Source organism: Anastrepha ludens, chromosome 3 (assembly GCF_028408465.1).
Source record: "Anastrepha ludens isolate Willacy chromosome 3, idAnaLude1.1, whole genome shotgun sequence".
NCBI lineage: Eukaryota > Metazoa > Arthropoda > Insecta > Diptera > Tephritidae > Anastrepha > Anastrepha ludens.
The window spans coordinates 2887200-2915085 of record NC_071499.1 but is presented as its reverse complement, the minus strand read 5'-3'; the positions used below and the strand labels follow the sequence as shown (position 1 = coordinate 2915085).

Genomic DNA, 27886 nt, shown 5'->3' with positions numbered 1-27886 from the left:
AGTATAAGGCGCCATGAAACACGAGCACGGCACTTGTATCATTTGTGCTCTTTGGAACTTGGTGGATAAAGCAGCAAAGCACCCGGCAAATTGCATTTGCTTGATCGTTGGGAGCAGAGCAACGGATGGTCTGGTCACACGATTGTGCCATCGGTCTTGATCGCTTGTTTTCTCGATCGCTTGTTTGTATGTGTGTTCATTTAAATATTGAGTAACAATACGTATGTTTTTCGATTGAACGATTGAATGCTTTAAATCAGGCACTTCTGTCTATTTTCACTCAGTAGAATTTTGGAAACCGGGCCGAAAACATCGCGCTTAAACTTGTACGACATTGTGACAGTGACAGTGAGAGTGGCGGTGGCAGTGACAGTGACAGTGACCGTCGATTTGCTAATAAAATAGGAGTGCATTTTGAAACACAGTTAGGAAAGCTGTATACCACTTCACTTTTAAGCAAATCTAAAAACAAATACATTTGAATGCAATAGGAGAGTTGTGAAAATTAGCTTTAAAGGATAGCACCTTAAATTGCATTCCAATGGAACAGGCAAACACGAACAATTCCAGGAAACAAACAACAGCGATTGTAAGCGAAAACACTAAATGCATCGGTATAATCACGACATTCAAATCTATGCCAGATGCTAGAGCTCATATGTATGTTTGTATGTACATATGTATGGTTTATTATTTTTGAATCCCTTTCGAAAATTGCAAATACCCTGTGATGGTCAATTCCTTTTGAATGAAAAATATGTGCTAATGCAAATCTGGAGACACATGGATAAAAATAAATGTGTACATATGTATGGAAATATGCATATCTCTACAAGCATGTACCATATGTGTGTATGTATGTATGTACATGTGCATATAAATATTATAGCTTGTGAGAATTTGTGTGACAAATATTGTGGTAATCCCAAATATTTAAAATTTACCAAACATTCCCAATACAAAAGTGTTGGGCCTTCAACAGGAAATCGAAAATGTGTGACATCGAATTTTAGATTGGGATGCGCTTGTGGCAATTAATAGCTGCACCAAGAACAGTTCCCAATTGTTATTGAAATATGTTGTTACTTTCTCAAACTCAATAAAAACTAAAAGTGATATTCTATTAATCGGTCAACAATTTGATCTTTCTATGGATTACACATTGTTGTTGTATGAAGTTGCACTTATAAAGTCAGTGGTTGTCAAATAGCAATTGCAGTTATCATAAATGATGTAGTAGTGTACGCAGATGTATGCATTTAGGGATGATAAACAATTGCATGTATTGTTAAATATTGGCTTCAAGGCTAACTACAACATTTTGCGTGGCGCCCACGGCCTCGTGCAGTCCAAAATATCGGTATGTGATACTTAGAAAGGAATTATCTTAGTTATCTAATACTAATATTTCCCCCTTAATTGTTCAGTCACGAATATTATACTCCTAGGGTTCGTTTGCTAATTTTATAAGCGTGTATAATTTTTTTTCTTAAGTAGCATCTCTCCGCCTAAGCGACTTCTTTTTCTATTACAATTGAACAATGAATGAATTTAGTTTTTGGCTGAAAGAAGAATGACGGATAATTAAGAAGTACATAATCTTACGAGACTTTCAACTTAGAAGCTTGAATAGGTGGTATAATGAGAATTATTTTTGTTGACGTACGAGCGCAGGAGAAATACGCAGAAAGAAGAAAAGAGTTGTAAGCAAAATGTACTGTGGAGTAAACGCCGCAGTTTTCCGCCTCTGTATGCTGAATAAAGGAACTAAAAGGATTGGATGGGTTAAATGTATCGACTCTTTTGGATCAGTTTTAGGCAGGTGCCCCTTAACTGCACTTTTCCAAAATGTTGTAGATCAGTAGTAGACTCAGGACTCCGATCAGCCTAGGTGGAACAATTTCGTTTGCAGAGCATAGCCTTGGTCGTCATAATACTATGGTCATACCATCAGAAGTTCACCAGTCGGTTTCTGACGCTTTTTTGAATTTAGTCCGGAAATGTGTGCCTATAACGTTTGAAAAAACTGCCGTTGGCTACCGACTTCATTTTTTTGTAATTTTAATATTTATATTTAGATAGTACAGAGATCTTTCAATTCATTAAAAAATTGCCTACCTCAAATGGTAAATCTACGTCTTGATAGAGCAAGAAAATGGCATCGGAGGTGCGAGATCACCTCTTCCTCATCTATACAGTTTCTGCAGAAGTTTGCATGTCTGCCTATTAGGTAGTACCCCGATACGATGGAAATCAGTGTGTTAAGACTATGATTATTTTGGCTTAGCCGAGATTCTGTGCGTTTAGCTTTGACAGTTAGCCAAAATTGTCGAGTGATTCTGCAGGTGGTTTCATTACGCCATTTTTCGTTCGCTGCTCTTACAATTTCCTTAAACAAAAGTCGAGTGTAATTCTGTACTTGACTTTCCATCAGGGCTAAGTGCGTATGTATATATGTACATATGTATGTGTGGTGAAAGCCTTGCTAATCACCTCTTTGAAAAATGTTAAGCCGGTATTTGCCGGTGTCTTAAAATGTTAAAAAACCAAATAATAATATCCTAAAATAATAATAAATCCTAATAAATACATACCTATTCCAACCAAATACTTTTTCTTTAGTAGTATTTTATTAAAGCAGTTTCCTCCACTTTACTTGAAGCAACTAAGCACAAATTTAAGTTTATACCAGCCGTAAGAATTAATAATGGCCTTAATAGACTTGTGGCTTGTAGATAAATCTGTCGAGTCCAGTCCACAGTGTCGGGTAATTAGTTGCACAATCTAACAGAAATCGAGCTGATCTTCGGTAATTAAATTTTGGAACAATGAAATGTGTCTCCGAGATCTTGCTGGTATCAACTTCTGCCACTTCAACACATTATTGGGCGTAAGTGCGGGGAAACCGTGTGCAAAATAACAATTTGAATAACAATGATTCTAAATAGATTACAAATGAAGTTGAAAAATATAGTGTCTTGGGCGATTACACTAAATTAATCTGTAATTTTAATATATTTTTAATAAAACCGTAAAAGTGCAGTAAAGGCGGCCGCCGTAGCCGAATGGGTTGGTGGCAATGGCAAACCTCCGAGTGTATTTCGGCCATGAAAAAGCTGCTCATAAAAATATCTGCCGTTCGGCAAATATTTTTTGTGTTGTAATAAACAGACGTTGTACTACCAACTGATTTATTAATTTTGTCAAATAACTGTTTTATTTCCCATTAATATATTTATTGGGTTTAAAATTTTAGCTGCATTACAAGTATATATTTTATGGAAGAATATATTTACAAAGAAGTGACATACAATGAGTTTGAAATACTCGTGCACTCGTGTATGAAAGTTAATAGTGGTTCTTCTTCTTCCTTAGCATGACAGTCCTGCGTGGACCACTGCTTCCGGATCTAGATTTCTCGAGCCGCTACTAAGCGCCACCAGTTTTTCATGTTCATCTCTTTGAGGATCGTCGATAACAGCATCTACCCATATTTTCTTTGGTCTGCCCTTAGTTCGCTTCCATACGGTTGTGTCTTGCAGGCTCCTTTGGTGGTCTTTGTTCTGGCATTCTTTTTAAGTGTCCAAGACAGCGTATTCCGTGGGCTTTTATGTATTATATGATGTTTTACCCTTGTAAGGAGTTTGGACTTGAATAGCTTTACATATGCGAAGTGCGCCCTATTTGCTGCTTGTAGCCTCTCTTTTATGGCGATTGTTGTGTCGTCATTGGCGCTAAGCACAACTCCAAGATATTTAAATTAAACAACTTGCAGGGCCTTATTTTCTAGATCATTGAATGCTTTTTTTAGTGTTGTAACATCTCTTGCGCACGCACATATTTGTATACTGCTGTTGAAGACGTCCTTCTGAGAATCCAAATGACAAATTACATCGTTCACCATTATGTTGAAAACAAAGGATGACAGCGCATCGCCTTGTTTAACTCCCGAGATTACTTCATACGAGTCTGCCAGGTCGTTCAGTAAATTGGTTTATTCGTTGCTAACTTATTTCGTAAATTGTGGTTGGTAGTTAATATTGACTGGGGCAAGTATAATCGGCTTCTAACGGTTATTTTCTTTAAGGCAATGAAAAAAAAAAATTATAATTAAGACAATCCGCAATATTTTGGCGTTTGTCCAAAGTCTCAATAAATGATTTTAGCTAGTTTGGCTAGTTCGACTGTCTTTTATGAATACCATTTTTAGCACTGACTGCACTAAACCTGAACCTGCAACATCACTGAACAGAATTTTAGGAGCAAAACCTCCTGCGAAAATTTCTCTCTGCATTGATTATGGAAATACACGATTTTTGAATGCTACTTTGGTTATGCCTAAAAGATGTGCTTACTTGGATTTGGACAGCTGGCTTTGCAGATATGCCTGATAATAGTTCTACACTTCTTATATAAAAAATTCTGAGTAATACAACAAGGCAAACAATTTTGGGATAATAAAAAATAATTACCTTAAGAAAAAAAGCTTTCCGAGAGAACTTTGTTTAAATAAAAGATTAATTACTATAGTACATTTTATTCATAATACATTTTTAATGTAAAAGTGATATTTTTCTTTTGTGTTAAAGAATACCAGTGAGGATTTTTGAGAACTGCAATTCATTGCGATTAGGTTAAAACTAGGCTACCTTTAAAATTTCTGTGTAAAGTAACCGTCTTTTGCCGCGTTGTTCAAAGCTTGTAATTCGTTGGACAAACAATCAGTTGGTAAATGTATTGCCATATTATATTACCAAGTAATAATTCCTGTCATCCAAAATAATGTACAGATGAGTGATATTATTATTATTGTTGGCTTAAGCGCCGATTATGCGGCGCACAGTGCCAAGTCAATGTTTTCCACTTTTTTCTATCGTTGGCTGTTTGTTTAGCCACCGAAGATGAATCAAACAATTATCTTGGACTAGTGTATATACCCTCTGCGACTGGATAACAAATTTGTATGCACATACATACACACAAATGTATGCATTCCCGTGTGTGTATAGATTTTCCTGAGGCTCGACAACGTAATATCGATATAACACGCGCTTGATCTCATAAGCACAAAAAATCAAAAGCCGCCTACATACACAAAATTGTATATACATATATACATATTAATATGATAATACGTAAGTATGGCTATAGCTACGTCGCCAAATGTATACGCACACGGCTGTTTGCATTCATAGTGTCGCTTGGTGCTTCACGTTTCATTCACAAAATCTATTGCGCGCATGAATGAATGATTGGCTGCCTAAATAACGATGGCTAAACCCGTAGCGAAAAAGTGAACAGTAGATCGAAATGTAGTGGATAAAAAAAATTACCAATTCCATTTTGATGAATGAATAGACACGAGTTGTTAACTTTTCAGCACGTGGCAACTGTACAGGTAAATTCGGAAATAAATTGTAGCACAGAATATTTTACGTACTTTAAATCGTACTACTGTTGTGGTCAGCTCTTTTTTGGTAAAATTAAACATATATTTATATTTATATTTTATATTCAGAATTAGTATTTGAAAAAAAAGCTCAAATAATTAGGTACTAGCTGCCAGGACTATCGATCTATGGAACTAAATTTTTATTTAATGACCTGCAATAAGTCGCAACCGTTCATAAGATTGATTCAAGTCCTCAATTAATCACTGCTAGCGAGGCGCTACTTTACTAACAAATAAGAGTGATGTCACCCTCAAGATAATATTCGTAGAGCGTCATAATCAATCTGTTTCACATCCAAATTCGATTCGTGCGTATTAGCTCACATTACAATGCTTTCTCCATGGGCTAAATATATTCATTTGGGAAGATATTAGCACTCTTTTCTTTTCGTATTATTCTCATTTCCGTTCATGCCTTAAGTCTCATAGTATTTAATGCCACTTTTTGACGAAATAATTTAACACGACATGTCAAGTTGAAATCACATTTCGTTACATTTGTTATTTTTATAAAAATGTCAGAATGAAAATCATTCTTATGTCGACTTAGACGCTTATTGTTAAGGCCAAGGCTTATCTATTGAAGGTGGTAGCTTTCGAGCAACAACAACAGTCAAACATGAGTTTTTAATTTTGAATATAACAAAAGTTTATGGAAAGAGGTTGTGTTGTCATACTCTACGGGTTTACCTTTGCATCTCTGTTACATATATAGTGAAACCTCTCTTGGGCGGACACTCACCGTCAGTCAGTTTTTGTCCGTCGAGGAGAGGTGTTCACTCGAAAGAGAGCAACTTCTTCCGTTGCTAGATTTGGTATAGAAAAAACTGTCCGACCAAGGGAGATGTCTGGCTAAAAGAGTTGCCCGTTAGGAGAGTTTACACTGTATATGTGCTATATATGTATATCTACAAGTTCACTGAAAGTCCACACCATTGTTCTGAACGTCTAAATATGTAATTAAGCTTAGCATTCCCACTACACAAGCGAAGGTGTAAAAAAATGTTAGTCCAGGAAAAATTTGCGCTTACAGGGGATTTCGTTTGCCAATAGGCAAATTAAGATAAATGCATATTTGAGTATACAATATTTTCAAAGTAATCGCATCAATCTACACACATACATGCGTAAGTATGTATGTTTATGAAAAATGACTAGGTGTAAACAAGTAGAGATAATTTGGACTTAGCGAAGCAGAATGCATGTGATTTAATAATCCATTAATTCTCGTTTCGTTGGTGCGCAATGTAAAGCACCAAATTTGAAGAAGCAACTGCTTGCTGCTCCGCCATGAGTAATCATATCCGAAAACAATGATAGCAACATTTTGAATATGCGGGGGCTGACAAAAGCGAACGTTGGCGTCAAACGTTTAGAGTGAGATCCATATCCGACAGGTGGTAAGTGTAAATGTTCGATTGTTAAATCTCTCGCTTATCTACCATTCCGATTCTCAGCGAAAATCTGAAATTTTTGAATTTATTGCCTACTTAAAATGACGTTTATTAGCGATTTATTTGTATTTATTACGTTCAGATATTGTGGGTAAATATTCCGAGTTTTTGCTGCTCTTAGATCATCAACCCTGCAGGAAAGTACAATGCTTAGTTGCTTATGACGTTGCTTTTCATTTTCATTAGAAACCAAGAGCTTTCAGTACCAATAAAAATTTATCTCCGCTTGAAGTTTAGTTCTATTTAGTACACATGAAAATCTTCCACTTTTTAGGCAAACTTCTTCCCACTCAATCACGCGTGACTTGGTCGCAAATTTTTTACTAGATTGCGCTTTTTGTCTCATTTAAATTGGTGAAATACTAGTCGTTGCCGGACTGATTTGCATTCACCAAATTAGTATTAATTCCGAAATTGTATGCTTCTGAATTCTGGAGGTTTTCCTTGTAGATATCGTTTGAAGTAGATTGTAGATTTGTTTTTACATAAATGCAATTTGTAGTATACGTTTTGGTGCTCTTCTACAAACTAAATCACTTATGGCTTTAAGTCGACTCTAAACGGCGGGTTGCTTGCACTGCGAGGTTTGCTTCTAAACAAAGCTACTCTTGCATGCTCGAATGTATATTATTATTAATGCATAAGCTCTTAATACTGTAGGTCCTTCCATTTGTAGTGCAGTACACATTGGAGGAAAAGTGTGGCCGCACACCAAATAAAGGATGTAGGCTCGACCATTGTCTTTCGTTTTGCGCAATTCACCAGACTTAGTAAACCTGCTTTCCTACTAAATCCCTGGAGTAAAATATGTTAAATTTTAGTTTAGTGTGAGTGCATAAATAATAATCAGTATAACTGAAATGGTATTCGTTTTTAAATAACTAAATTCACTTTTACGTTATTGATTCTTGTAATTTATAAAATTTCAATAATCATAACCTGGAAATCGAAATGGGTGAACTTCCGGATGTTATAATTCAGGCAGTGCCCAAAGTTATTTAAAGAAGTTGTTATGCCCTGGTACAGGAGGTATTGCACCCCATTATTCAGCCGGCACGGCATAAATCCGAGAGAGCTCAAACTTTTTGCAGTTAAGCAACACTCTACTAAAACATCAACAGAAACTACACAGTGAGGAAACCGCAAAAATAAAGTCTATAAAACAAACCCAGCGACCAACTGAGCAGTAAAGCCAAATGTAGTTCGCGAGGTTAATGGTATCCCGACATCACTTCCACAGCGAGTAATACAGATTACGGTTGCCAGTTTCCAAGAGTGTGTCCGACGTAATAGTCAACAAAAAAATCCGCACTTTTCTTCTTTGAAGTTATTGAAATATACTTATACTGTTCTCGTCAGTAATTCTTTCTTTCTTTAGCTTTAAATGATGGTTGTAGGAAATGTAATGAGCCGGCTATCTCGAAAATTATACTATGCGACTTGGGCGCTCTCAGTTTTGAAAGGCTATAATGTATCCCTGGACTGGAGCTTCAGCGACTCCTAAAATTCGCGAATAGTACGCGCATCTCGAGCGATGCATATTTTAGCTAAAAATAAGACTCCGACCCGGTATCGCTATGGACCAAAATGGTCTCTGCGTGGCTTCGGCCAGCCAGTATAACCTAACCTAATCTAGCTTTAAATTCGTAATTCTGCCAACGGACACCATGTACTTCCTTACAAACCAAAAATCTTGAGCTTTGGTCAACGTGACTACTAAGATATTCTTATAAACGTCTCTACTTCAGCGCTACCTAGTGAGTTTAAACAAACTGGGATATATATTTTCTAAACATACTTCTTTTGGGTAATTAAAAATCGGTCCATAAAAACTTTTTTAATATCTTGTCCACATCTTCTCCTTAAATTATGAGTTTGTGTTTTTCGAAATGCATTTATTTTAAAGAGGTTCACACAAACCTCGGATATAAACTGAATCGAACCATAAAAACGTGTTTTTGTAATATCTCGACCGATCACAGCGACAACAGTGAGTTAAATAAACTCATAAACCTTCCCAGACGTACTTAACCCTTATAACCCACTAAAGTTTCATGTATAAAATATAAACTGCAAACAAACAAACTTTCACACTTATACATATATATAAACTTGTACAAGTAAAACACCAAAATTGGACTAAAAAGTTATTTTTTTTTATTTACGCAATTATTGTTTTTGTTTATAAAATATTTTAAAGAAAAAGTATATTTTTGCTTATAATATAGAGGTCATTAGAGCTTGCATAACGGTGTTTTCTATATTTATTTAAAGGTTGAGCTTAGAGGATGAGTATCTTTTTGATTTCTTTAGGATTCAAGACATAGTCATTAAAATATCACTTTTACTCTCCTTTTAAAGTTATTCTGGTATTTACTAGGTTAAACTCTTTTGTAATGTAAATTTTGGTTTGACTGTCACTGTATTACTACCATCATCATGACTACAAGGCGCCATAGTTTTCCATTATCGTATAGGTCGCTGTATGCTGCTTTGTAGTCAATGAGTTGCTTGAATGGCCTGCCTGCTTGACTGCCTCGCTGCCTCGCTGCCTGATTGAATGACTGTCATATAGACGTATGCAATAATGTTTTAAAATTCTTAGACTTGCAATGTACAAGCAGACATCGGCAGCGTCTCCCGTTTGTCGGGAACCGTCAACAGCGTGTCGCCGGTTCGTTGAAGAGCCGCTCGCTGGATAAGAATCACTCAATTTCAATGGTAATTGATACAATCAATTGTTTGAAAACCTTTGTTATTACGGGTGTTGCTATAAGTTTTTATATTATTTCGTCTGCTACTTGCAGTAGCTAAAATTGTTGCCTTTCAATTATGGGGTTTCGTTGTTTCTGTCGTTGATGTCAAGTTGTTGTGGCGCATTGTGATTGCAATGCATCAACAACATCTTGGCGCCAAGCAATTGAAATTGGAATATGAAAGATGAACAAATGATCTGTTGCCGGAGACGAATATAATAATTACCCAGATGGAAGTTGTCTTTTATAGGCAACAGTAAATTTTATGTATTGCCATGATATGTTTTCCTATAGATTATGTATTAATTGCATATCAGTGAGTATATACATACACATGCACTTATGACATGTCGTCAATCGAGTCGACAATTCGATTTTGTGTAAAGAGCTTAATTATAAATTTTCTTACCGCTTGCTAATACCACTCGAGTCTTTCAGTAGACAAACCTATTCTTCTATTAATATAATCGTTTGTAGTTCCTAAAAACTTACTATTCTAAACTGTTATAACTAAAATGTCAAGGCGAATCTATAGAGGTGTTGGTAAGAGCACATCCGATTTTTTCGCCGTAGATATGCTTAAAATCTTATTACCTTCGTTTGTTTAAATTGTTATTGATATTAGGAAATTCTAGCTTATGAGTGCTTAGTGATCATTTGATAGTGACAAAAATATATAAAAGTAAAATAAAACGGAAACAAAAAGGCATAAAAAGTTTGCGTTGTAGTTGAAGAAAAAATGATAAACAAAAAGTGGAATGCCATTCTGATAAAAAGCTCTAATTTTTCTTGTTTTATGTTCGGGACGATAACACCGAATCTGCGATATTTGAACTAGTATCTTATATTTTATATCCCTCTCAATTTTAGCTGGTCAAACATTCAATTGGCGGCTATCGAAATTTTTTGCTGGAATCGGCTTTAAATTTTAATATGGAGTTTATTAAAGAATAAAACTTATAACTTCAAGTATACAGATTGCGAAGTATTCCAGTTTCGAAATTTCTGTTAAAATATAGCCGTGCCAGATTACAAAGCGCTTCAGCTGCAGTCGGCTCTAGGTTACCGGAACGAACCGACAGCATTCCCCGTAATTGAAAGGAAAATATTTATATACACAAAATTATTATCACCAGTCCATAAATTTATGGCATTTTTTCGCGACAAGGATGTTGGTTTCAGTCACAACGTAAATTTAAATTTTCACTACTGCCACCTTTAAATTGAATTACTATTATCACTAGATTTGCCAAACCAGTCAAAACGGCTTATCTGGAAATTTAAATACGAAATTCTTACTGCAAGTGACATTTTCTTTCCGTAATGATATCAAAACTCTTGTAGCTATAACTAAAGATTCGGTTTTATGAACTTTATATTATTTTAGATGTACATATATTTACATATATTTTTGGTCGTTCAAACTTATGCCAGTACCAGTTAAAAAGATTGGTGCAAATTTTTATGTGATGAAAATGCATTGTAACAACTACAACAATTGATAAGCACTGCAACATTTTTTCGGCATCAAATATATGAATCCGAGGGAAAACCATGATTCTGATGCAGGGCGTGTGGCGGCCCTTTGCTTCATTTTATCAGTAGGCTCTGAAAATGGCAAAATGAATTAAACTAATGAACCTTTATTTATTTATGCTTTCACCAATTACAACTTAAATAGATTAATAATACTAAAGCTTAAATATACAATAATGTATGGTAATCCATACGGTAAGATGCGATAGTCACAATTCAGAAATTGTACCGCCAAATTAATTTTTGACTTAAAAGTCTCTCGTGAGTTAGAGAATATGTCTACCTTTTTACAAAATTGCTTAGACTACCTTATACAGGGTGTAAGCTGTTCATTACGACTAAAATTGATCTTGTAATAAGATACATAGAAAATATTGCTGAGTCTAAGGTTACGAGAAGGACAATTGAAAAGCGTTAGCTTCAGTAGGAGGTGGCATTTGATATGATTCGTGGCTATGCCTCTTATAAACAATACAGATTAAGTTTTTCTTCGCACTTCTAATATTGGCAATGCTAAGGGAAGACAACTGCTTTTATATGTAGGCAAACTACAAGGCGGCCGCTGTAGCCGAATGAATTAGTGCGTGACTACCAATCGGAGGTGCATAGGTTCGAATGTCCATGTGTGAAACACCAAATGATAGAAAAGGTTTTTCCTAAAAGCGGTGTCCCCTAGGGAGGCAATGGCAAATCTCGGAGTATATTTCTGTCAAGAAAAAGGTCCTCATAAAAAATATCTGCCGTTCGGAGTCGACTTAAAACTGTAAGTCCCTCCATTTGTAAAAAAATAAAAAAATGCACACCACAGTCGCTCTCTATACAACTGTAAATTTTCAAACCATCTGCAGACATCAAACAATGCGATGCCACAAAAACGTGACAATAGTGGCCCGAGATGACTACTTTGAGCTACACCTGAGGTAACTTAGATGGCATCGGATTTTATATTTAAGCTTTAGTAAGCGAAGACCAATTGAACCCAGCTTTTTAAGTAGGATGCTTTGGCTGACTCTATCGAACGCTTTCGAAAAGACGGCGAATAAGACATCGCTTTGTTGACCTATACAAAACATACAAATTGTTTTGACACAATACTTGCAATAAACTTAAATATGTAAGAGTAGATCTTTCCTTAACAAAGCCGTGCTGAAAGGCGATGTGAGATCTGAAATTCGGAAGAGAACCAAGTCGTGAACTAGTTTTTCAAAGAGTTTAGGTATACCAGAGATTTTTCAGATCGGGCGATAATTTTGGACATCCGACGTGCTTCCAGACTTATGCATGGGTGTGATGATACATTTTTTCCAATTATGTAAAAATTTACCAGAATTCAGAGATTTATTAAATCTAATTGTTAATGGTGGGGTTAACGATTTAGCACAGTTTTTTAATAATATAGGAAGGAATCCGTCTTCTCCAGGAGCTGCGTCAATTGTCCAGGCCGATTATAATATTAAATTTTTTGTTGGGGTGATATAAAAATGTATCGAATTTTTAATTTTTTAATTATTTAAATCATTAATTTAAGAATTATTGGCCCATTAATATTAATCAAACAGCTGGTAAGTCTAGTGTTATTCCAAGAGTATTTCGAGGTTTTGCATGTTAATTTTTATTGCTTAGTTGGGAAGAGGTCTGGGCCTGCATCAAAGAACGATGCACAAAATCGGTCAAAATTGGCCCGACTGGGGATTGTAAAAGATCATCATTTTCTGATAGCTTTGACCTCGCTGAATCGAAAAATGGCACTTAGAATGTTGTAAACCCTGGGGAAAGTGTTGAAAAACCACCCTCATCCCTTAATCTCAAAATATGAATATAAACTGTAAAACATTTTAATACAAAAATAGCACGAGTTTTATTCTCATATATTATTTAATTTTATAAGCAATTATAAGTAAAAAGATGTAAAATCAGATACACCCTTATCAGTTTTAAAAAACCACCCCTTTGCACCCTTACATTGAGTGAAGTAATTATCTATTGTTTTAATCATTTTTTTCATCCCAAGATTATTGTCATTAATAATATTTTTTCTCTCAAGCGAGCTGATAATTACCCCATAGAATTTTAATACCCCCTGGTATTTTTGAAACCACCCCTATTATATCCTTCTTACAAAATACAATCAAAAGTGTCCAAAAAGCCGAAAGTTGTTTCTTTTTCTAATCCATATAATCTTTGTCCTATATGAATGTTAAAAAGACTCTAGTAAACTTCAAAATCCCCACACTAAAAAAACTCACCCCCTTTACACCCCTTATATAAAAATAAATCATTAAAATTCCCAAAAAAGCGTAAGAAATCTATTCTTTTTTGCTTTCGTTACTTGCTTCTTGACCTTATTTCAAAAACATTCTAATCAATTTAAGGAGCACCTGATGGCTTAAAAAACAACCTTTTTTACATCCCTTAAAAAATAAGTAATAGTCAAAACTTATATACTGATAAAACAGTAAACAGTAAAACAGTCTGATGAATCAGATACGTCAGATGAATCACAAGAAGAAGAAGAATGAATACGCTACATCTAATTTACAGCTTCGGAGGATGAATTAGACGTGATCATCTTGCCAAGAAGCAAGTAACGAAAGCAAAAAAGAATAGATTTCTTACGCTTTTTTGGGAATTTTAATGATTTATTTTTATATAAGGGGTGTAAAGGGGGTGAGTTTTTTTAGTGTGGGGATTTTGAAGTTTACTAGAGTCTTTTTAACATTCATATAGGACAAAGATTATATGGATTAGAAAAAGAAACAACTTTCGGCTTTTTGGACACTTTTGATTGTATTTTGTAAGAAGGATATAATAGGGGTGGTTTCAAAAATACCAGGGGGTATTAAAATTCTATGGGGTAATTATCAGCTCGCTTGAGAGAAAAAATATTATTAATGACAATAATCTTGGGATGAAAAAAATGATTAAAACAATAGATAATTACTTCACTCAATGTAAGGGTGCAAAGGGGTGGTTTTTTAAAACTGATAAGGGTGTATCTGATTTTACATCTTTTTACTTATAATTGCTTATAAAATTAAATAATATATGAGAATAAAACTCGTGCTATTTTTGTATTAAAATGTTTTACAGTTTATATTCATATTTTGAGATTAAGGGATGAGGGTGGTTTTTCAACACTTTCCCCAGGGTTTACAACATTCTAAGTGTCATTTTTCGATTCAGCGAGGTCAAAGCTGTCAGAAAATGATGATCTTTTACAATCCCCAGTCGGGCCAATTTTGACCGATTTTGTGCATCGTTCTTTGGGGAAATCGAATGATAGTCTTGGTCGCGGCCACGGCTGCCGCTGTAAATAAAAATGATATCGTTTTGGTTTATTTCAGTTGTTTCTTCAGTGAGTTCAAAATATAAATACATACAAACATATGCATGTGAGATATTTAAGAATGTCAATATTGCCATGTTTAAGTTAAATGACGAAGTTCAAAATCTCATTGATAACGGTTAAAGTGAATTCCCTATTAAACTAAAGAAAAAGGAGAGAAGAGAGAGACAACTGTGACAGTGACAATTTTAGCTATCCGCTGGGATGAAAGTATTGAACTGGTATTAATAGATTTGTGCAGTTGGAATGGAGCTGTTTGCCTACATTCTACCCTCCATTGTGCAATGGTTATGTATTTATGGCACTTCTGCAGCGGATATATTGTATGGTAAGTAAAAATGTTTGCTTCCGTAAATGTTTTGCCTGGCAGTAATATTTATTTAAATATGATTTAATCTTACCTAAATTTATTATTTTGTAAACTGCACCTGTTAGGAATACCAGCGATGTCTTACTATTTAAATTTATTTCTGTGATTAGGATTGCACTCTGATGAGCTCAAATCAGGCACGCTAATTATACCAAAGCGAGTAAATGAACGTGGCGTATTTTTAACTCACGACTTGAAGTTTCGACACGATCAGAATTATCGTCATGAACATAGCCGACATCGTCGAAGTGTGGCCAAAAGAGTTGGTAAAGTTCACTACAGACTGGATATGGATAATGAAACTATACATCTCGAATTAGAGTGAGAACTCATATAATTGATTTCTTAACATTACCTGTTTGACAGTTTTAATTGTCAACAGTAAACTTACATAATATTACATTTGTGGAATTATCATTCATTATGTAGACCGCACACTTATTTCATGGCACCGAACTTTGTAATCGAGAGACATCGACGTGATATTCGGACTCGTAAAAGGGAAATAAGAAGCACTGACTGTCATTTTCACGGCAAAGTACGTGGACATTCAGAATCGAATGTGGCGATATCAACTTGCGAAGGATTGGTGAGTTTCGTTTGAAAAGAAAGAAACCAGATTGATATCGATAATGAACTAGAAAATAGCATATAGTTTAAAAGGATTTGATCGTAAATTACTCGTTTGCATCCCATGGAGAAAATATTTTAAAGCTGAGCTCTTTAACATACCGTTATTCCGCTCTGAGAGAATTTAACAGAATCAGCTGATGGACTGATGTCATTTGGGGGGTGTTTACAAAAACACTGGGATGTGTTGTGTTAGTGATATACGAAAAAGACTAACCAATGACACTTCGTTGCTATCTGAGCAACGACTGATTGGTCGGATGTGTGAATACATGTAAAATGATCGTGCAGAATTCGGAATCACAAAGATACGTGGCAGCCAAAGTTCTCTCACAATTTTCTCTTTCACCATAGTTAAAGAGCAAGCCTTGAAATCTAGCACCCTTGTTTGCATCCGGTAGTCGTTGCTGTAACAGCATAATCAATCTCCATAAATATTTAGGAAATGCTATTGGAGCGACAGCCCTCGGCCCTATATAAATCCAGGTCGTTCTGGTAACGTAGAATCGATGGTCTGACCCTCTGACCTTGAATGCATACTATTGTAATATTAGGTTCGGTGGTATTTTTTAAATAATCTCATTTTAACCGTTTGTTGCTCATTCAAGTTTGCGTCTTGAATCTTTTGTTGTGTTACTCTCTAATTCCATAGCAATAATTTTACATGAAAGGTAAACTTATTTTGCGGCACTTTGGGTTTTATAAAGTTTGTTTCTGACAAATTTGTAAAATTGGCGACTTATCGGCTGCTTAGCGGAATGTGGTTGAATACTAACTGCAAAAACATTTTTTTTTATTTTTAAATGCTCGTGAGACCTTATATTCGTTTGAGGAAAAAGAAATCCATTTTTTTATTTTTTATTTTTCACAATTGGCTTAAAACTGTTTCATAGTCGGTATTAAACTCCTGGACGATGTTACGACTACTTACATGCCGGCCAACTTCGATTATTTCTTTGATTTTATCGACATTTTCGACATTAGCAACGCTGCATTGCAGTGCTCATGTCATTTTTTCAGTAAAAATATTTTCACTCCTCCAATACAAGCGCAAACTGGCTTGTTTGTATTGCTTTTGTCGTCACTGATCGCAAGACCGTTCCAAATTTAATTGTTTTTTGATCCGACTGAGCTTAGAACCAATGCGTATCGGATTCTGAGCTAAAATAAATGAGTGCAACACTCGTATAATCTGAAAATACTATTGTTTTTTATTTATTATAAGTATTTTTTTTATTATAATATTAGTTCGCTATACGATTACGTACGATTGTGACTAAAATTTCTGTTTATAGTTTTTATGCTCAAAAATGTTAATTTAATTATATATTGTTCTAAATAATTGTTTAAAAATAAAGTATTTCAATACTAGGTTGGCCATATAAAAACCAAAAATCATGAGTACTACATTGAGCCCTCAAAGTACAATAACGCTGACACAGTTAATGGACACCCGCACGTATTATTTCACAAATCGTCTCTGAAACTTAAGGTAAATATCAAAATAATTAGCTGAGCCACCAATTTTTAAAACCTATAATCTATTGAAAATAAGGTGCCTTTGCTGATTACAGAAAGTTTATTATGAAAACCAATATTGAAACAGCTTTGTTTTTTTTTTATTTATGCATAGTGGGATATTTTAATTTGGTGGCAAACCTTTGACTTATCACATTCATTCAATTTGTAATTATATTTTCAGAATCAGGATAACAATAGATCGCCTGACGGTGGGAAACACAGACAAAAACAAAAACCACGAGAAGCGCTGGTCAGCAATTGTGGAACTAAGGAGCCGAAAATACACACGGAGACGCGGCTGGAATGGCAAGCGCAGGGAAAAGTATGAAACATAAAATATACAAATAGAGTTAAATATTTTTTAATTCTACATCGAAAGGCGTAGAAGTATAATACTTTTATTTGAGAATTTAAAGACTTAAAGCTAATTCCATCCATAAAGAAATCCAACTAAAATTTGCGCTTAGAGTCAGTTACACTACTAAAAAAATGTGTAAGAACGCCAATATCCGATTCTTATGTAAAATCCCCACCAAATTCAAAAAGGTCAATGAAATTGCTACAACTACACTGCACGAAAAAATTATAAGACCAAATAAATTTCTTATATTTTTATTATCAGAGTAGGGCTAACAATTTATGTCTTTCATATTTAAACGTTTAATGATGAGTATTTTAAAAATATCCAGAAATAAGCAAACATTTCACTAAACTTAAAATAATTATTAAGAAAAGTAAAATCTATAGAACGAAAAAAGTGTAAGACCAACGCTCTTGTATTTAAAATAAACAAATATAATTCTTGTGGTTAGTTTATAATTTGGAACTTAGTAATTTGTTTTGGAGGAGGAGCTCGGCCAAACACCCAAGAAGAGTGTACTCGCCAATTATATATATATGTATATAAGGCTCAACGCTATCAAACTTTCGAAAACTGATTGAGAAAGTATTGCCCATACATTTTCGATCAGATCGTCTAGAAGTTCTACATACTTGGCACTAATCATTTTTGTGGATATGAAACATTTTGGCGTTTTGTCTTTGACACTAATGGCTGCCCAAACCATAACTCTCTCCGTTTATCATGAAAATACGTTTGGGAACCATCTGGTCCAAATTGAATTTTGTGTTTACTCTTCCCACTTCATCTTCACAAAATTTGTACTTTTCTGTAAATATCAATCTGACCTGTTTGCCTCGTCTGGTTAACTTAGGCTTAGGTACCTACTTGTTTTACATACCTGTATTCTAGACTAGAATCCGCTTGCAAAAATTGCTGCATTCGACGGGTAGTAAATTCCAAATTGAGAGAGTGTTTGATTTCAGTAGGGCTATTTGATTTAATTATTTATTTATAGCTAAACGTTTGATTTCCCGAACAGCTCTAGCGCTAAGTTTTGATTTTCTACCAACTTCTCTTGGTACATTCGCACTTTTCTTTCGAATGGAAGCAATGCAAAATCACAGTTTTGCTTCTTTTCAGTTTTGAAGCAATCTCTCGCATTGTAAGGCTTCTCTCTCTATGCTAAAATTTGGCCCAGCTCAAATTCAGTTAAAGCTTTTCCGCGCGGCATATTTTTTGTTTCTAAAACCAAATTGTACTCTTTAAAATTAAAAGCAAACGCTTTTGGTCTCATAATATTTTCGTGCTGTGTATGGATTAAGTATTTACAAATAAAAAAATAAGTCAACGTACATTTTTTAAATAGTATTTTATTTTATAATTATATGTGTTGCCAATTATTAATTAATGAATTCGCCAGATATTAGCAATTTCGTTGATCGCCCTTTTTGATTTAACCAAAATCTTTTATTTGGCGACAACTCGAAAACTATACCCAACGAACTCAACGAGTGATGGATTTGTCATAGAAGTTGGATCGTTGTGTTCTCGTTCTAATAATAAGTTCATAAATTTCTAACAGCAACATAAGCGTAGGAGCAGATTTTAATTTGTTTACAAAATACATTCGTTAAGGTTAGAATTCAAGGCGGTAGAAAATTGCGGCGACAGCATCAGCGCGGAAAGCACCATCATCAGCACCGACATCAACATCAAAACTTATTACAAAGGATGCAAAAGCGACGTAACAGGAAATACCTTCAACAGACACAACATTTACCACAAACTAAATTTAAATATGAGACTGCATCAGATGAGATTAAAGCTGTTATCGTCGATAACAACACTGATTTCAGTTTAACCCCTAACTTCAGTATGGAAAGCAGCACCGATACAGTAAACGTTAACATTGGCAACATTAAGAATAACAATGACGACGACCGGCAAATTATGAAAATGAAAAACAGAAAACGCACGAAACGTTCAATTAGCAGCCCACGTCATGTGGAAGCGTTAATAGTGGCAGATGCAACAATGGTTGCTTTCCATAGTAAATTGGAGACATATTTACTTACCATAATGAATATGGTATCGGCGCTGTACAAGGATCCCAGCATTGGCAATTTAATCGAGATCGTCGTCGTGAAGATAGTTTTGCTGGAAGAGCAAGAAGCGCATCCGGATCTTAATCTGACGCAAAATGCCCAAAAGAATTTGGACACATTTTGTAGGTGAGTTATTGCATGGCGGTTGCTTTAGCGACGCTGTGCCTGTGTGCTTGTGTGCCAGTTAACCGCTGTGTTTGTGTACTTATGTGTGTATGTGCGTAGATATGCATGTAATATATATATTTATAAGTGCGGTTACCATTGGTGTTGTTGTAACTGTTATGCGTTACGTTGTTTACAGGCACACAAATTTGCATGCAGTTTCTCACTTCTTAGTTTGCAGGCGCCAGGTTGCATGTTTTTTGTGTTAAATTTTCCCCCACCTATTTAGTTTTTTCACTTTTTGTGATCGCCAGCAATGTTGTTGTTGTATACTTATTTTGTTCTGCGATTGAGTTTATGAAATAAGGTTCATGTAATTTTTAGTCTAGACGTTGTTAGCTGCAGGATAGTCGCGCCGTTTGTAGATATTTGCACGCCCATCCATCCGCTGATTAGCTGTCTGATGCTTGATGATGGTTATGTTGTGTTTGGAATTTTGTGAGATATTGCTTATACGGAGTTATTTTACTTAGGGCGCTGGTGTACCGCATTCAATGCTCATCATATCATATGAAGTGTCTTTCAGAAGTGACGCCTACATGTCAGTAGTGATAATTCCTAGACGGTATCTTTTTATGACATCTTAGACATTTTACTTTTACAAGTAGGCAGATGTACAATTTTCGGCATGGATACTTACATGATAAGTCAACGCGTTAAAATTATCGAAACTTAATATAAAAATGGTCGATCTTTAAGAACAACATAACGCAGAATTCGTGTTTTTTTTGGTGAAAATAATAATCCGAATGAGTCGACAATTCAAAGGTTGGTGAAAAAATTTTAAGAAACTGGTTTTGTCGAGGATAGAAAAAGGACTGGGAGACCAAAAACGGCACATTCTATCGAGAATATTACTGCTGTAGCGTAAAGTGTTGCTGAACAACCTCGGAGTCTCGACTGTTTGGCGTATTTTAGTTGTAGACGTTTTCATGGTGGACATTTAAACATTTCCTCATATCCTCCATATCATTGTTAAGAGCCGTGTTTTGAATAATGGAACCTGAAGGAATCTAAATTTTTGAAGACGATCCAGATCAAGAACGTCTACAAACAGTAACATCACCAGAAATGGTAAAAAATACAAAAATACAATCCCAATACGATATTGGGAAATCGTTGTCTGACTACAAGAGATTTAGTACTCGTAGAAGCCCTCGGTGGTGTAAGCAATATTTTGACTGAAGCTTTGTGCACAATGGGTGCCGCAATCGCTAACAATGGAACAAAAACACATTCGAATGCGACTTTCTCAGCAACATTTAGAGCGTTTTCGGCTGCGAAACGAGTACGTGTCCAGAAATCGGCCAAGAAGGTATTAGCATCAGTTTTTTGGAATGCGAAAGGAATTTTGTTTGTCGAGTACTTGCAAACTGGTAAAACAAGAAATTCGGAATATTATTGCAACCTTTTAGACCTAATCAAGGAAAAAATGCGTGAAAAAGTTTGCAACAGAAAAAAATTCTTTTCCATCAGGCCAATGCACCGTGTCACAAGAGTATTTGTACAGTGGCTAAAATTCATGAATTAAAGTTCGAATTGTGAAGCATCCACCAGATTAGGCCTGTTCCAGATCTAAAAAAATCTATGTATGGAACGGGTTTTCATCAAAGGATGAGGTCATAATAGTTGTGGAAGCGTATTTTGTAGCCCTTCCAGATTCTCACTTCAGGGATGGAATTCACAAATCTCGTTATCTCGTTGGAACAAGTGTATTGATATACTGGATAATAAAGTGTATTTCAAACCATAAAATTGTGTTTTTCTTACTGAGTCGCAAAACTTATTGAGTCACCTAGTATAAGTATCAGTGTCGACTAAGAACAGATGATTTTTAAAAGGAACTTTTTCATGGCAGAAATCCGCTAAGAAGTTTGCCATTGCCTGCCGCTTAGAAATAACTTTTTGTATTGTATCATTTGGCGTTTCATGCACAGAGACTCGAGCCTGTGCACTTCCGGATGGTAGTCACGTATCGACCCATTCGGCTACGGTGGCCGCATATGTAATACATACATATGCAACAACAATTAATTATTCAAATAAGTTAGATATGGTAGGCAGAGTTGAAAGAGTTTTTAAGAAATATATTTATCTCTGCTCAATCGGTTCCATAAATACATTGCAAAGAACTTATTACATTTAATACGAGATTCAGTTCTTAAATAACTGGATCTCGCTGCTAACAACCGCCAACTGTTTAGCGTGAATACCTATTTTTCGAATGAGGTACCTCTCATCGGCTCTGCAAAGAAATCAGTATAGCCATGGCTTTCGTTCTCATTAGTGACTTTATTTTTTCGTTTCGCCGGAAAAATGTTCATTGTCACTACTTATTTGCAGAACCAATTAGATCGATTCATTCCATCTGGTTTGTCAAGAGATTTACAGCAAAGTACAATATCTCAGTAGTCGACTATTCATCTTATCCGTTGAAATTTGTGCCGAGGAGCTTGAGATTTGAGTCCGTTGTGGATTTGGTAGAAGAAGATTTCCCGCTCTGTTTCTAAATGTTGTTGAGATAATAGAGAAATAAAATAGATCGACATTCTTGTAATTTGTTACCCTACACCTTTTGAAATGCATGCCTCTGGAAAATTTTTACGATCCATGAGAAACACCTAAAACCATTTGTTATATTTTTTTTAAACATAATCTCATCTCTTTTTCACTATATTTCGTCGATCCAACAGCTGGCAGCACAAACTGAATACAGCTAATGAAACCGATCCATATCACCACGATGTTGCAATTCTTATTACAAGAACGAACATCTGCGGCAACAATTGCATGTAAGAGAAACTTTCACTTCACTTGAATACTCTTTTGAGTTTTTAGAAAAACTTTATGTCTTTGCAGGACTCTGGGCTTGGCCAATGTGGGTGGCATGTGTAAACCGAAACAATCTTGTAGTGTCAACGAGGACAACGGTATCATGTTGTCACATACAATCGCACACGAACTGGGACACAAGTAAGTGTATGTTTGTTTTTATTTTAAGCACATTGTAATATGCCGCTCAATATCCAATGTAAAGGGTCTTTCAAACGACGCGCCTGGATGTTTTTACAAAATGAAATATATGAAATTTTAGATTCTTTCAAGCTTCATTATATGTATTCAAATCACGACTTTTAGTAATTATATGTGAAAAATTACATCATTTAAATGTCCACAATAAGCCACCGTCTACAGGCTGTCATACGAGAATTAAGATCTTTAAGGACGCGCTCACACATTATCGCATTGAGTTCAGCAATCTCGATCCGAATGTTATGTTTCAGCTCTGGATTCGTTGTTGGCTTATTCTATAGACTCTACTTTTCAAAAAATCCCACAAAAGGGAGTCTAGTGGAGTTTGGACCGCATGATATACTATAGGTGACCAGTTTATGTCACAATCAGGTGATTTTAATCGAGCAGGAAATGTGACACTTAATGGGCTGAAAAGTCCTGGGCTTTTTTGTTCAATATTAGATTTAGTCATCAACGCAATTTCCAACAAGAACAAAGCAATCATTCCAGCGCCACTTTAAGATTTCGATACCATTTTTGTAGAATGATTTCGCTGGAAGCCAAACTTGGCGAATACGGTGGATGTAGAGCAATTCGAAATTCAATTCAAATAGTTTTGTCAATGTTTTGATTGACTTGTGGCGTTGTCTTCATAAAACAAAACAATGAGCAAACGCGGCACCCACTTTGAACAGAGCTTTCTCATGTCAAATATTTATGCAATATAGAGTCAACGCGTTCCTTTGATATCTTTACGATGTCAGCTAACTTAAGCAATTTCACTTTTGGATCAATCAAAACGATTTTGTGGATTTGTTTTGGTGTTAACGCCTCATTTGGACGTCCACTACGTTGTACATCATCGGTGTCTCTACGACCACCTTTGAAGTCAGTAAACCATCGTTTTTGTTTGTTTCTGATGAAGCGGAGTCCCCATAACACTTTTCAAGCCATTGCTTCACCTGAACGATATTTTTTCCATCAAGAAGCATGAAAAATTAAAACACGAAATTTTTTTAATCCATTGTTTTGAGAATAACAAAAGTAGTTTCACTCTTAGCGCAATAACTCACAAATTAATGAATAGAAAATCACGAAATTTTAACAGCTGTGTTAGGCCCGGGACTTTTCAGCCCATGCGTTAGATGGCAATAATTGTGTTGTGTAAGTTTTTCATCTAATTGGCTCCATCGTGTTGAAAATAAAGATCATCTGTGCCTATTCCTTTAGAAATTCCAATTATTCCACCAGCCCAAAAACCACACCAAACAGTGCAATAATGTTTTTTGAATTACACGAGGGCTTACCTCTCCCCAGATGCGGCAGTTTTGTAGAGCTTTGAATTGTCGACTCATTCGGACGATTATTTCCAACAACGCAATATGTTGTTCTTAAATATCGACCATTTCCATAATAAATTTTAATAATTTTAACGTGTACCCTCAAGGAATTATTACCCACTAACATCTAGGCGTCAGTTTTGAAAGACCCCTCGCATATATTTTTTAGCTTGTATTATATTAAATGCAGCGATCATTAAATCCCTCACTTATTTACAAAATATTTAAAATTTAAACCATTTACTTAAGACTGATGAGTAACTGCCAAATTAGAAAAACAGCTTAATCCGAGTTAAATCCCCAATTAAATGTTCAGATGTAAGTTTTTAACGTCAACAAATACGTTGGCTTAAAGCCAACTATATATACTAATTCTAGTACTTTCAATCTCGAGTTGTAATGTTTTTAAATACCGAAAATTCCGGGATCAGCTGCACTATAATTTATAAATTTTTTTCATGTTAAAATGTAGGGAAGTTTTTAAATAAAAATTATTGTATATTATTGTCTTTTTGCTGGTCAATTGCCAACATCGAAGTGCGAGTTGATACGAGTAAATTTATAAAAAATGGAGAGTAAAACTTTGGTAAGCCGCCGAAATTAAAATGTTCAACCTCGCCGTTTCTGCTTTCATAACTTACTTTCCGCTTCCATGATGAGTTTCTTTAAGATGCGATTTCATCTTGAGAAATGAGAAAAAGTGGCATGTGGCGATGTCGGGGCTATAGGGTAGATGAGGTAATGTTGGAATATCTTGCACAATGAATGAAGGGGTGTCGTGCTCGGCTAGTTCGGTACACACACAGAAAACGCATACCTATAGGCGCTCTGGTACGCCCACATCGAAATGTTCCTTAGCCGCGATTTAAACATGATCGATTTTATCTTCCGCTACTCACCATTCTCGAACTGCTGATAGCAGGGTCGTACTCGAATATCCAGGTCTCACATCCAGTGAATACTCGACTCTGACGACGCTTGGATTGTGAAACAACAAATCCTCACAGATCCTCCATTTTCACTGCTTCTCACGACGTCACTAAAAAGATCTCGGGATCAACAAGCGCCGCTGATATTGGCATAGCTAATAGTTTTCACTTGCTCACATTTGCCATATTGAATTGTTGTTCTATCTACATAGCTACGAAACTAATAGCATACACATACATATATGTATGTATATCTGCATCTATTCAATAGATTTGTACGCTATTTGCAGTTTTTTTCTACAGTCTGTTTAATGTTTTTGCTTTTATGCATAACTAATGCCATATATAGTTTGTATATATGAATGTATGTATGTATGTTGAGCACTTTCAAGTGCCACACAGTCTACCGTGTTCTGACTGACTCAACACTGAATGACTTAATCACCCAACCGTGCGCTGCTATTCAGCGATTGTTGGACTACTTGTGGACTTGTGGCGTTGGGTATAATGTGATTGACAAAGTACTTAGAACGGGTACACGGAAAAGTTTTAGTTTTATAAGCATAGGAGAATAGTGTGTATGGTTAAAATCAAATCATAAACGCAGTTGAATTTGCATTTTTTTATTGTGTTTAAACACACTCAGACTTGGCTAATTGTAGCAACACAGAAATGTAAGTATACCAGTTCGGGCTTGCTAACACAAAAAAACTCATTGACCTTTGTTCAAACAGTGCTACAATTGTCCGACAAGAGGACATTAATTGGTGAGTGATCATCGCTTAACTGCACTATGGTTTCTCTTTGGCTAAAATTGAAGATATTATGACTTGAACGAAGTTATGTATGTAAATAACTAATAGGGCCGTGCTGTAGCCAGGTTGTTATGTAACTACCACCCGGAAGTGCACAGGTCGAAACTCCGGGAATAAAGTTTTTTCTAATAGCAGACAATGGCCAACCCCCGAGTACATTTCTGCCATGAAAAAAAAAGTTCCTCATAAAAAGCGATCTGCCGTTTGGAGGCGGCCTAAAACTGTAAGTCCTTCCATTTGTGGAAAATATCAAGACCCACATCCCCCCTTAGGAAGAGGAGCTCGGCCAAAAACAGGCTGTAAGCGTTTAATTAACAACATTAATGCATAGTCTCTCTACGGGAGGTAATGGAAAACCATTCAGTAGATTTTTGTCGTGGAAAAGCTTCTCACCATCCATCCTTCGGAGTAGATTCACAACTGGGCAAATTGGGGAAGCAACGTTGCCTAAACGTCTTTTAAGGATGTATACGCTGGACAATTATTATCAGGGTATATAAAGGGTGATCAATGTAGAGGTATCGCTCGGAGGCATCGGATTTAAATAGAAATAAAACAACGAAAATTCAAATTGTGCAGAGCCATTCATGATATTTTTTTTTTTAAATATAATACTTTCAAATGTTAACCGCAACTGCGTCGTAGTTCGGCCATCCGTAAACACCAATTTTGAATGACACGGTCGGTTTCTCATGAATAACTTCAGTAATGTTGGCTTCCAATGCCTCAACCGAAGCTGGTTAATCCACAAATTATTAGACTTTACATACCCCCACAAATAAAAGTCCAAAGGTGTGACAGAGCGTCGGTTTTCGTTATACAATTGTACGATTTGTAAAAGTTGTTGAGGCGTAAGTCTTTCCATGATGAAATTTCAACGAATACTGAAAAAATTCATGCATTTAGTTTGTAAGTAGTCACGCGTGATCTGTCAAAAAAACCTCCAATCTGATCACCCTTTCGAGACAATGAAGCACATATGTACATACTGCATGCATATTTTCAAGAGTGAGAGTGCTACGGTTGCTTAACTTACAAGGGTCGTTTGAAGGTCAGAGATATGGCACTACTGAATGAAGCGTATCGAGGTTATGTTTAGTTAGTAGCATCACTTGGAAGAACATACGCCAGGTTTTAGCCAGATCGGGCCTCAGCTCACGCCTCAGCAATTGTGGTCCCAAAAATAACGGAAATAGGGTTCCAACTTGCTTCACATCCCGCTTCTTCTCCAGATTTAGATTATATGTTTTTGTGAGGGATCATTTTTGTAGGCCTACTTGTAAAAATTAGAAATAACTATTAATAATTTTTGTGTTATCGAACACGACTAATGCTTTCACAAAAAATAAAGCTATAAAGTTTCTTAGAGGGCCGAGTTTAGCTACAGTTAGGTTTGGCAGAAGAATTTTGGTAGAATTATATTTATCTAACGTGTAATGGAATTATATGATGTTGCTATATCTTGGAAGCAAAATTTTAGAAAATTCTACCTTTGTAAATAAAAATATACTACTTATATATACTTTCATTTTAGCCATACACAGTTCGTGATTTTACATAAATACTTTTGTAACATAGCACTTTTCCGTTCCTTTTATTTGTATCTTAGTTTCGGCATGTTTCACGATACAGCGAAAATCGGATGCCATCCTCGAATAGGGTCAATCGTTCACATAATGACTCCGACTTTTGGTGCTGACACCTTACAAGTTTGCTGGTCGAACTGTAGCCGCAAATATATTACACAATTCCTCGAGTAAGTGTCCAATTGACAGATTCTCTAACAATCCATTAATGCAATCAACTTTTTCATTGTCTCGCAGCCAAGGTCTCGGCAACTGTCTAGATGACACACCTACTCCTGTAAAGGAGTATGTTTACCCTGCTCTACCTCCGGGAGTGCTTTTCGATGCCGAACGACAATGCCGTTTGCAGTTCAATCTTACCGACTCCGACGTCAATGCGTCGTCGTGTACATCTATGACTGAAATCTGCTCAGCATTGTGGTGTAGAGTGAATGGCGAGTGTGTAACAAACATGCGGCCGACGGCACCGGGTACTAGTTGTGGTGATGGAAAGGTTGATTTTTAATGGCCAATATAGTAAAGT

General features: G+C 35.7%; 1 protein-coding gene across 3 annotated transcripts in view; it reads left to right on the top strand.

The window, feature by feature from the left end:
* Nucleotides 1-276: 276 nt before the first annotated feature.
* LOC128856830 (A disintegrin and metalloproteinase with thrombospondin motifs 12) overlaps nt 277-27886 on the top strand; it is a 30301-nt gene continuing 2691 nt past the window's right edge. Inside the window, exons 1-11 of one of the 3 annotated variants that reach the window (XM_054092193.1) lie at nt 277-589; nt 14543-14872; nt 15025-15235; nt 15344-15503; nt 16917-17036; nt 17247-17387; nt 19044-19639; nt 22372-22470; nt 22538-22651; nt 27387-27533; nt 27601-27856. In XM_054092193.1, coding sequence (XP_053948168.1) covers nt 14791-14872; nt 15025-15235; nt 15344-15503; nt 16917-17036; nt 17247-17387; nt 19044-19639; nt 22372-22470; nt 22538-22651; nt 27387-27533; nt 27601-27856 — 1926 coding nt within the window. In that variant the 5' untranslated portion in view covers nt 277-589; nt 14543-14790. Of the gene's footprint in view, nt 661-701; nt 1361-14542; nt 14873-15024; nt 15236-15343; nt 15504-16916; nt 17037-17246; nt 17388-19043; nt 19640-22371; nt 22471-22537; nt 22652-27386; nt 27534-27600; nt 27857-27886 lie in introns of those variants that run through there. The other 2 variants (XM_054092194.1, XM_054092195.1) reach the window with 2 other exon arrangements.